General features: G+C 33.9%; 1 protein-coding gene across 2 annotated transcripts in view; it reads right to left on the bottom strand.

The window, feature by feature from the left end:
* Positions 1-1,634: 1,634 nt before the first annotated feature.
* The window catches only part of FGF12 (fibroblast growth factor 12), a 503,500-nt gene continuing 493,104 nt past the window's right edge, over positions 1,635-12,030 (bottom strand). For both annotated transcript variants that reach the window (XM_020286749.2, XM_012774362.2), the window contains one exon: positions 1,635-6,507. In XM_020286749.2, the coding sequence (XP_020142338.1) occupies positions 6,389-6,507 (119 nt within the window). In that variant the 3' untranslated portion in view covers positions 1,635-6,388. The remainder of the gene's footprint in view (positions 6,508-12,030) is intronic.

The raw sequence follows: 12,030 nt of genomic DNA, 5'->3' as shown, positions 1-12,030 counted from the left end.
ATTTGGAGCATTTTGTAATGGCCAAATCCCAGTGGTGCTTTACGGGTATTTAAAAATAGATATGGTATGAACCTCTGATCTAGAATAGCCTAGCTTCATTTTCTAGCCTCCTTTGTAATGGTCATCTATAAGCACTGGACATATCAGATATATTGAGTAATTGTCAAATGTACCACTTTTCTTTAAAATTGAAACTGTTTATCTCTTCTTCAGTGACCTGTACAGTGCCTTCAGCATAGCAGACACTTAATAATACTTGGGGAATTGAATTTTCAATGCCTCTGTTTGCTCCCATAGCTTATGGCAGTAGTGCTAATTCATCAATATTTGCATTTCCCTGCTGGATTTTATAATATCCAATAGGCTATGATCAGAAATACATTTATTAACAAGTAATGGAGACTACTTTTTGCTATTCATTTCCATTTCCTCTCGATAAAAGGACTCTGTTTCATTTAAATATTCACCCTTCATCCATGCAGACCTGTATGTTTAGGGAAAGGCATCCAATCTCTAGGTCTTGAAAAAGGCCCTGGTTGACTCAAACTAATCAACACATACTCAACTTTATGGCCTCAGTGGTTCATTAAACTATAGAAACATGACCCAAATTAGGCCAATGAGATGTGAGGAGATATTTTCTGGAGGATTATGAGAGAATAGATGATATGAATATGGAAGTTCTGCAACTTCTAAGGGAATTCCTGACTCCAAGAGGGAAGCTATTATATATATGTGGAGATGGGCAGAGCTGAGAGAACTGCAGACAAATGAAGCCTCAAAGGCGATGCTGTGAACATGACCCAGGGGTGGAGAACCTGCAGTCTTGGGGCCACATGTGGCCCTCCAGATGCCCAAGTGATGCCTCGTGAGGGCCGCAATCAAGAATCCAGAAGGCCACATGTGGCCCAAGTGCCAGATTCTATATGAGCAACCGAAACATCCTAGCAGATACCGATGCTCAAACAAATCCAAAGAATGCATTGAAAAAACTTTGAATAACTTGTCATTTTTATTCATCTCAACTCCATTTCATCCTATCTTCTTTTCTGAACATATTTTACTTGTTACATTCATAAGTATTTCCCAAGTAAGTTGTGTTTTGCAAGTACCCATGTCTTTTATTCAAGTAATTCCCTCTAATTGAGGGGCCCTTTGCCATTTCTCTTTCGTTACTCAGCAAATGCCTATTCTTTTTTTTTCCCCAATCTCTGTCTTACCTCTAAGCTTCATTGTGCTATATAAAATCTTAGCAAGGCACATATCATGGCACACACATACTTTTGAGTATTACAGAATTTGTTTATGTCTGCCTTTCTTGGATTTTTTCTAGAGCGTAATTTTGTTTATGATCCCTAAACTCAATTGAGTGTCTAGTTTGGTAAATTATATAAAAGAATAAATGAATGTGCTCTAATTCTTTTTTCTATGTGCTCTAATTCTTAACATTGAAAAGTAAAATGCCAGGTTACTACAAGTAGCTTTTTAATTAGAAAGTAACGTTTACTTTTGATTTCAATAAAATTTGACTTGTTACCCCTCCATACATTTTTAATCTTTTTTTTTTTTTTTTTACAAGACACAGCACTTTTTCAGCAATGCATTATAGGATAAACACATTTTTAAAAAGGGTACACTTTTCAAAAAAGTTTAATGTTTTAATAAAAAAAGTGACAGTATTTTGCCTACATGTGTGAGCGTCTCAAGATTTTAACTACTTTTTTCTTCAGGTAGGTTGTGATGTATAAACATTTTACAAATCAGATCTCAAAAAACAAGGATTTGAATAATCTGTGCTTTAATGCAAAAATGAAAACAATGATTTGTTTAGTTTCTCATACAATATGTTTATTAAACATTTCGGTGTAATTTCTTGATTGTAACATTTAACCTTGTAACAGAGCTAATACAAATTCTATTCATGGGACTATATTTTGGGGTTTTTGAACAACCTTGAGTAAAATGAATGTCACTGCCTTTAAATTGTGCTTGTAGCAAAGACAAAAGAAACATCAGCTCATTCTTTCCAACTAATAAAACATTTAATGATGTAATTTTTATTATGACAATTTAATGCTAGTATTATAATGTTAAATATTCATATTTTTGCTTCTGTTTGTTACTAAAGCTCAATATATCATCTCTAAACATTACCAATTTTCACTTAATTTAGATTTAAATATTGAATTTTTGGTTTGGGCTCCGAGAGAAATCCTGAAAAATAAAGATCAGCATTTAGCATCCATTTCCTGCCCCTCAACCATAAATTTTCAGTCTGATATGATTTATCATGAAATCTATATTGGGAAGTATATATTTTTAAGATAACTTTATAGAAATAAAAAATAATTTTTCTGCATCAAAGTGGGGATTAAAAATCACTGAACTTCTAAAGGAGCATGTGCTTTGATTATTGTTCCCATTTTTTCTTTTTATTATAAAGTGGCAATTTGTACTATCATTAGAAATATACATTTATATATAAAGTTTTGCATTCAATCTCTTTATTTTTGATTACCTATGACTAAAGACCACAAATCAAATAAAAACTCTATATAATATATCCTTATTTCCGAAGCATATGTATATGTACACATATATATTTGTAGAACAATCCACTGTTTTAAATGTAATTCTGACTTAAAAAATGTTATTTACAATTTCATGACAGAGAAATAACCTCAGCCTTTTATGGTATTAAAATGAGCAGGGAATTTTTATGTTTGATTGTGTCTCACCTTGTGCAGATGAAATTAAGCATCATGGAAAAACCTTCTCAAGAGCAAGGCCTTGGTAGACTAAGCCATGAGAGTGAAATAGATTTGCTATTTCTGGGTCTATGTTTAAAAAATTACTGTTGATGTAGTCATGCTTCTTCACCAAGAAATCAGTGATGGTCTCAAATTAGGACTTTCACACTTTCCAATACACAACAATTAAGTATTTCTTCATCCTTTACTCTTAATACTCGCATCTCTGCTGGTGGTACCACAGGACTGCCAATCCACATAGCAGTGCTGTTATTTTATCTACAGTGCTGTTTTTTTCTTAAACACAAGAGTTTTTAAAGCAAGCTTTCTGACTTAGAATAAGGCCCATAAACTATCACATTGCAATACACTGATGTCTATGTATTGAGCCAATCCATACTGGCTACTGTGCTATGGAATTCATGTGTAAAATTCAAAGTCAAAACCATCATTGTGATCAAGAACAGGATGGCTTGCTGTCTGCCAGTTTCCTGAAGCACAGAAGTCTCTGAATTAGCAAATGGAACTTCAGCACCACTTGTTTCTATACTTCAAACTTCTAGCTTAGAAATCAAGTAAGGTATATTGAGCATAAAGCTATTTTGTGAGATTCACAAAGTTTTGCTTTCATCATCAAGCTCATTGATTTCAAAACATTACAATAAGAACTTTTAGAATAGACAAGTTTTAAAATTTATATCTGTATAGTCAATTACAGAACTTTATTAAAGCCATATTTTCCAGGGAAAATCTCAATGAATTTTGTTTAAAAAGCTTATTTCACTAAAATGAGGATAAGGGAAGGGTGAGTTATAGACCCAGAAACTAGAATGATGAAAATCAAAGTAAAGAATTATTATACTAGAAGTAAATCTGAAAAATAAAATATTTAAACTGGAGTATATTTTAGAAGGAAATTAGAGAATTATTTTTCTATTTGTTAATTTTTTTAAAACCTAGAGAGTGAATACTGACTTTTTTTTTTATTAAAGGTTTTATGTAATTTACAAGTAAGCAGCAGTTAAGCAAACATTGGCCCTGTGCTCTAAACCACAATTTTTGTCAGGTATATGTGTAAAAGAAATGAGGTTTCTAATTCATTCTCTGAAATAAATTGGAAATAAGACAAAGCTAATTTCCAAAACATTTTACTGTAGTGAACATTTGTTTAACATGCTATAGAGAAAAACAATATACAAATTGGGTGGTTAGAATTCTGCCTCTTAACTGCTGTAATGAAGGAGACAAATGTGAGTCTAGATAAATGATGAACAGCCACTGAATATAGAGGGAAAAGTTTAGTTAAAGATCCATATATCTATTATATTTTTTCATAATTTACTGGATTAAATACATTTTGTCATGAAATTACCACTGTAATGGGTGATTGTGAATTCCATCATGTTAGTTATGAAACGGTCAATTGTGTTACTGATGACTGTGTGTGTGTATCACCATAAAAGCTCAAGTCATTTCATGCTAAAAGAGCCTATGACCCATTATGTAGAAGTTTCTTTTTTATTTTTTCAAAGAAAATAAGGCTTTGTGCTTGGGATATTTTTTGGTCCTGGAAGTGACAGGTGTATTTATAATCAAGTTGAATCAAGAGTGACGAGGAGAAATACAGTGAGATTCCTCTTTTTTTTTTTTTTAAGAAGGGTATTCTTTTCCTAGAAGAGTAACGTTCCTTTTTGAAAAAAATGTAAATGTCTTTATTTGTTACTTTACAAATATTTTGATTAAACAAATATCTCTTGCAAATGTCTGTCCAAAATCCTTGCCCAGATGTACAATGTTTATTCTTCCCAACTTCTTAGGCAAATTCCTCCATTTCATTTTCTGCCAACCTCCTGATAACAGAAATAGGATACTTGGTGAAGGACGCAAACCACTATTGAGAAGTATTGATTGTGTAGAGTGAGGGAAGCTACGTTGACCTTGAAATACAGCCACCAATGAATGGCAAGGTTTGAGGTGAAGACCTAGAGCTTCTGCAAAGTGTATATATTTTAGGGAGTCATATTTGGAACAATACATGCTGGAGAGTAGAGATATAGGAGAAGTTACATGCTAAGTCTTCTCATTGATAATATCCATAAATCTGCATACATTTTTTAACATTCTGTTTTGTTTTGTTTTAATTTGGATGCCTCTACACCATTTCCGATTTGTAGGACTAACTAAATCTATTTATTCCAATGCGACTGTATAACATTTATTTCTTCCCTAATATTTTGTCTAATACTGTAGTATTCCTAACTATGCATTTGCCTGCTCTTACACTGAGTTCTTTTTCACTACTTTTCACTGCTTACACAATCCTGTCTGTTGAAGCCATAGCTGTTAATTCCATATTGATTCTTTATGTCCCTGGAAAACTTAACGTATGACTAGTACCCTGTTGTGTTCTACAAAAACACTTATTGTCAACTGGACTTATAAAGGAGGATATATAGCAACAAACAAACCACTGGCTTCATAAGACAGTAAGTTAGGAATTTCACAGCCATGCCTCCCAATTTCTTGGCAGAGTTTGAAAAATGCTATATACATAAAACTCTGGTAAGGTACAAAGGCAAATACCATTTGCTTTGACCAATTTCCTAGGACTTATTTCCTTATGTAAAACTGATCTTCTTTCTTTCCTGCTGCAAGATATGGTACAAAACTTTCTAAGACATGCATCTGTACTCTCACAGGTGTCCACAAAGTGAAAAATCAGACTAAAGGTAAGAGCAATTAACTTAAGCCTCACTGCCTGGACATGAAAATGGCAAAGAATTTCCAGAAGTCACTTCAGCATTAGAACAAAAACTTTTTTCTAAATAACTAAAACTATTCATCCCTAGAATAATAACTTCAATAAAAATATGATATTCTCCTAGGAGAATTTAAAACTCTTTTTATGAAGGAATTAAATCAGCTGATGTGATTTGATTTAATATGGCTTTCCTTTTACATAAAACAATCTTAATAACAGTGTCAAAAATAATTTTTTAAACTTTTCTTGATGTTAAATTGTTGCTGGCTATATACTTTACAGGCATTAAAAGAGTCTATAATTCATATATGTTCAATTTCATGGTAAAAAATCCTGAAAACAAAATGTAATTGTGTGTCAATACCAGATGCCCAAAGAAAATACAAAAGTGAACACACACAAAAATATAAAAATACAAAAAAAAATACAAAACCACACATCATAACATTATCCAGAGTTTATGCCATTTAGAGTAAAACATCAACTTGTAATTTCAATTTGAATTTTCAATTCAAAACCCTTTCCTTCAAGGTAATACATTTATTTCATCTCTATCAATGTCTTCATTACAATTAGCCCTCTATTAATAACAACAGTTTAATTTAATGTTTGTGGAGTCCTGATTTATTACTTCCTTTGCTTTTATGTGTGCTCATCCTTGTGCATGTGAATTTTCTACCACATTGCAACAGGCAAGCTTTGGTTCAATTTTCTTGTCCTACACAAAGGAAGATTTTGAGTGCAGAATCTTAGCCCCTAGGTCCTGCGTTGCCATTTTATTTTCCTCTCCTTGGGTGGATTTATTGGAAGGAAATGGGGAAGGGGAGGGAAGAGAAAAGGAAGGGATGAGAGAGGGAAGAAGGGGAAGAGTTCTCAGCTATGTTGAATCTTGATTCACCACTTTGCCTCCGTTCATGGTTGGTGTTCCAGAACTTTTCCTCGAACGCCCTTGTTTTTCTCCAATTTCATGTAGTGATGGTTCTCTGTACATACACACTGGAAAGCAAAATCACAACAATTACTTATGATAGTGGACATCAATTTGGCTTCAGTAAATGTTTCAAATTTTATTTTACAACCTTTTTCACTCTCATCACTCTTATCACTTCTCCCTATTGCACAAGAATTTTAACTTCATACTATATTCAGAAGATACAGTAGTTCTCTTCCTGTTCTAACAGTCACAATCTTTTAAGCCTTCTTGAACTGCAGACATGTTTATATTCTCTTATAGATAAGGCTTGAATCTTTATAGTTTCCTAACCTATATAATAGGATTTTCACCCAGAGTTACAGGTAGAAGTAGCTATTTTGCTTTTTGGTTCTTAATCTACAATCTAGTTTGGGTGGAGAAAAATATTTATTTACATGTTCTTAATCTTTACCCCACCACAAGAAATATAATATTGTTGTGTCAAACTGACAATTTTCAGGGTGTCCTATGTAAGAAATGAGAGAGGAAAGAGAAATGATAAAAAAGATAAAGCAATTTTCCCGATTGCCCGAGATTTCCTTCACCTAAAATAAAGACCCAATCCATGACTTTAGTTATTCATTAATAGGAAATGTGATTATGTAACCCTGATATTTAGTTTAAATCTATATAATCAGTTCCTTTTCTCCTCTACTGTTTTGTCTGGCTCCGAATTTCAGTCATCTGTGAACCACCATGGCTGCTAGATTATTGCTTAGAAAGAACAATGTTTTTCATAGTAACTTTTATAAGATACGATTTATCAGCATATTGACAACATTAATTCAGTTTCATTATACAAATGTGACTGCACAAGAGCATATAATATATTTCACTTAAATACCAGGAGTTACCTTTATCCTTGATTTAAGAACAAACAGTTAAATATATCTACCTATTGATTCATCACTACAATGGTTTAGTAATTTGAATGTTATTTCCAAAATCAAACAGCTTCTACCATGAGCTTTAAGCAGTTAAAAGTACAAACTTGGGATCCACAGTGCTGAGGTCCACATCCTGACTCAGCTACTTACCAGCTTTGTCAACTTGGACTGGAAAATGGGATGTTTATGAGCATTAAATACCTTGCATATAGCAAGTACCCATAAATGTTTAAGAAAATTAAGGAACTGATCTCTCTGTGAGAATTTTAGATAATAGATTTCGGAGAATATAGTGATACAGTTTTGACTAAAGGTACTCTAAATCTAAAACTAGATTAAGAGAAAGTTAAGAATACAAGTAAGGTTCTTTTGAGACTAGTCAGTAACGAGGAGATAGGTTTCTTTCCATATACTCAGTAACAGAACTTCTTAAAGGTTAATGTGCATTTGAATCACCTAGGAACACCTCGAAAGTGCAGATCATGAATCAGAAAGTCTGTAGTGGGCTTGGGATTCTGCATTTTTAATAAGCTCTTAGGTGATGTTGATCCTGATGGAACCCAGACCACACTTTGAGTAGTAGAAAATATATGTACAAAATGTCTGTGGAGTGCCTTATGCAAAATTGTTACTCACACATATTTTTATAAGATTTAAAAATATTTCAGTCACTACATTGAATGCCTTTTCCAAAATCCTCAATGGACTACATGCCTTTGGCTGAAGTAGCACAGTATACAGAGGAAACACGTTCAGAGAGATGATTCTGTAATTTTCAAATTGCACAAATACGTAATTCAAGTTTCTTCCTTTTTTCCCTTTCTTTCTTTTTTTCCATTCTTTTTTTTTTTTTAACAAAAAATAGAAGATCTTTATGGATGATCCTGTTGGAATGTTGAACTTCCTCAAGTCAAATGACTCTTCACTCTATTTCTATTATAAATAAAGTATTAAAACCTTCAAAATGAAAGCATACTTTTACTGGTAGAATATATTGCCATTTACCATTTACATATCACTGCTTAATGCACAGGAGAACTCAAGAAGTAATGAAGTGATCAGTTTGAAATCTAATCATATGATGTCATAAAGTAGCTTTTCCCAACTTTGTCACTTAATGAGCTGTGAAAACCCATGCATTTCCCCAGGCATCACCATGGATTGTTAAATCAGAATCTCAATGTTTGAAAAAAATCTGTTTTTTAAAAATAAAGAATAGATTTTGACCTGCAAATTTCTTAAACTTCATCTTAGAGGGAATTGAAGAATGCTACTTTCTAATTTTCATTAAAGAATATATTTTTCTAATATTTGTTGTTGAGTGTTTTAGAGTTGCAATTTCTTTTTTAGTTTTTTTATGTCATAGATTCTACTCAATACATTCATTTGCACCTTTATCTTTTTTGTTGTTGTTATTTTTCATTTGCACATAGATGTGACAATACACAATGTTACCATTATAATTACTGCTGCAGATAACTTTGCCAATAACTTAACTCTCTTGTCAGCTATTTATAAAGCACTCAGTTTTAGCTGAAATTCTCAAGATTTTACTTGTTTTAAACTTTTAAGAAAGTCATAACTTTACTTTAAATTTTTCAGGAGAAATTTAGGATAACTAAATAAATTAAAAGCCATTATTGTATGTTAAAAGTTGTAAATAAGGAATCTGAGCTATTATAATGGCAAAGAAAGCCTGCATATTCTCATACTGCATTTGCAACACAAGCACCAGTGAAAAGAATATAATAGAAAATATTAAATGGAAAGTTTGCCCTGGAAAAACCCAAACCTAATCCTACAAAGAGAAGATGAATTTTGTTTTACAATACATCAAAGCCCAGTGATATATATTTAGCATTTCATCTTTTAAAGAGAATAATCTTTCACTTAAAGCAAAAAGTAAATACATAGAGCAGATACCATACGCCATTGTCACACGTTGGTAGCTTATGGTCTTGTTATGACCAAATGTAGCATTTTGTTTGTATTACCAGAACTGCAGGGCTTTTTACAGATACATGATCAGTGCATGCTTCAAACAGCTGTAAAAATGACAATCTTTACTATGCCAAGTCACTGTGTATCTAGTATCCACCATACAAGTGTATTCAGCTCACATTAAAGGGTTAGACTGGGGATTTCTAGCAAATGTGCTTTAAAGTAGTACATGATGTAGGTTGTGTGGTTAGAAACCTTTGCTTGTCCTTGTGTCTAACAATGGGGAGGATCACTGTCTCATCAAATCTCTCTACCTCATTTTTACTCAGAAAGCTGGGCTGAATCCCTCTGCTTCAATCTACTATAGATCTAGACAAGTCAAAAGCATGAAGAGAAGAAATATTGAAGAAGGAGACAGAGAAGGAAAAATTGAAATATCAACCACAATAGAGGAAAAATAAGAAAACTGAGATAAGAGCATGCTTTGATTTGAAGAAAGGGCACTAAAGAATCAAAAAGAAATGTTTTCTTTTTCAAAATATTATGCTCTTTTACCATTTGTCTAAAACTGTTATGATGACCCATGTTAGAGAAACACTGATATTTTATCTCAAATAATTCCTATGAGGTGGGGGTAGGGAATAGCAACTATTTCTTCTCTTACTTTATGTACCTAAAAAATAAACAGAAAGAAGACAAACAACTTGATCAAGGACAACCCAGTTGGTCATGCCCAACACCTAAAAATCATCACTGATTTCTCTCTTTTTTCTATGAACCTACATCCAGTCCATCAGCATGCTGCATCAGGTCTAACTTCAAAATAAATCCAAAGTCATTCTCTCTACCTCCAGTTATAAAACACTACAGTTCAAGCGACTACCACCTGCCTAAGATCCTGGCTGATTTCCCTGCAATCCTAGAGGGACAAACCTATAATGACTCCCTATCGCATTAGCCGTAAAATCCAAAGTCATGAAGGTGGCTACAAGGTCTCAATTTATATGGTCCTTGCCTACTCCTCTAACTTCATCTCCTACCATTTATCCTTTTAATCAATCCATTCCAGTCACACTGGCTTTCATGCTCATAATTAGAAATGCTTGGATTCTATGAGAGACTTTAGAATTTTTAAATTTTGCCTATAAAAACTTTCTCCCACATCTTTACATGGTTGACTACAAAATTTCATTCAGGCTCCTATTAAAGAATGTCATCTATGTCATCTTCTCTAAGAGATTTACCTTGTTCACCCTATTTAAAATAGCCCCATTTTCTTCTTAGAACTAATTTCTAGTGATATTTTAAAAATGCTTATTTTCTTAATTGTTTATTTATCTATCCATTTCTATACATAAATTCCATAAAGCCATTTTTTTTACTTGACTACCACTGCATTCCCATTACTTAGAACAGTAAAGGATGGTCAGTAGGTGTTTCATAATTATTTTCCAAATGAATATTCCTTTCTACTATGCTATATTGCCTAACTGCAGAAGTCTGTGATTGAATTAAAACTGAACTTTCTTTCATATTTAAAGTCAGTGAAGCTTTACTTTCTCTAAAGGCCTAAACTTGTGCTGACTACCCTAAAATTTAGTTAGAATGGATGACTGAAAAATGGAGCAATAGCATGCTATGGGGTGGGCCACATTTATCAAGCTCCTCTAGTTTAATGATATTTGGAAAATCAAATTATATGTATCATATTCACAAAAATAAGAATAATCAATGGAAAAGAAAATAAGCCTAGAAAGTTAACTAACACTCTTTCCTTTCCCTGTATATGCATCTAGTAAATTATAGGCTAGAAAAGGAAAGAGATTCTAAGAATTATTGCATCCAATGATTCCTTAACTTTGTGCTTCTCAAAGTATGAACTCCACCACCAGCATTTTTTAAAGTTCTAGACCTCTAAGAAATGCAAGTTCCTGGTCAGGTGCAGTGGCTCATGCCTGTAATCCTAGCACTTTGGGAAGCCGAGGCAGGAGTGTTCGAGCCATCCTGAGCTGGTTCAAGACCAGCTTGAGCAACATAGCAAGACCTTGTCACTATAAAAAATAGAAAAATTAGCCTGGCATACTTTTGCATGCCTGTAGTCCTAGCTACTTGGGAAGCTGAGGTAGGAGGGAGTATTGCTTGAGCCTAGGAATTTGAGGTTACAGTGAGGTATGTTGCCATTGCAAAAACTGCACTCCAGCCTGGGGGTGGTGGTGGTGGTGGGGAAGAGAGAGAGACAGAGACAGAGAGAGAGACAGAGACAGAGACAGAGAGAGGGAGGGAGGGAGGGAGAAAGGGAGACAGAGAGAGAGAGAGAGAGAGAGAGAGAGAGAGAGAGAGAGAGAGAGAGAGAGAGAGAGAGAGAGAGAGAGGAGAGAGAGACTATCTTAAAAAACCAAAGAAATAAGGCTCACGCTTGTAATCCTAGCACTTTGGGAGGCCGAGGCGGGCGGATTGCTCAAGGTCAGGAGTTCGAAACCAGCCTGAGCGAGACCCCATCTCTACCAAAAATAGAAATAAATTAATTGACCAACTAAAAATATATATACAAAAAATTAGCCGGGCATGGTGGCACATGCCTGTAGTCCCAGCTACTCGGGAGGCTGAGGCAGTAGGATCGCTGAGCCCCGGAGATTGAGGTTGCTGTGAGCCAGGCTGACGCCACGGCACTCACTCTAGCCTGGGCAACAAAGTGAGACTCTGTCTCAAAAAAAAAAA

This window comes from Microcebus murinus, chromosome 1 (genome assembly GCF_040939455.1).
Source record: "Microcebus murinus isolate Inina chromosome 1, M.murinus_Inina_mat1.0, whole genome shotgun sequence".
In the NCBI taxonomy this organism is placed as follows: domain Eukaryota; kingdom Metazoa; phylum Chordata; class Mammalia; order Primates; family Cheirogaleidae; genus Microcebus; species Microcebus murinus.
The sequence above is the reverse complement of the archived record's forward strand: the minus strand, read 5'-3'. Positions and strand labels throughout refer to the sequence as shown.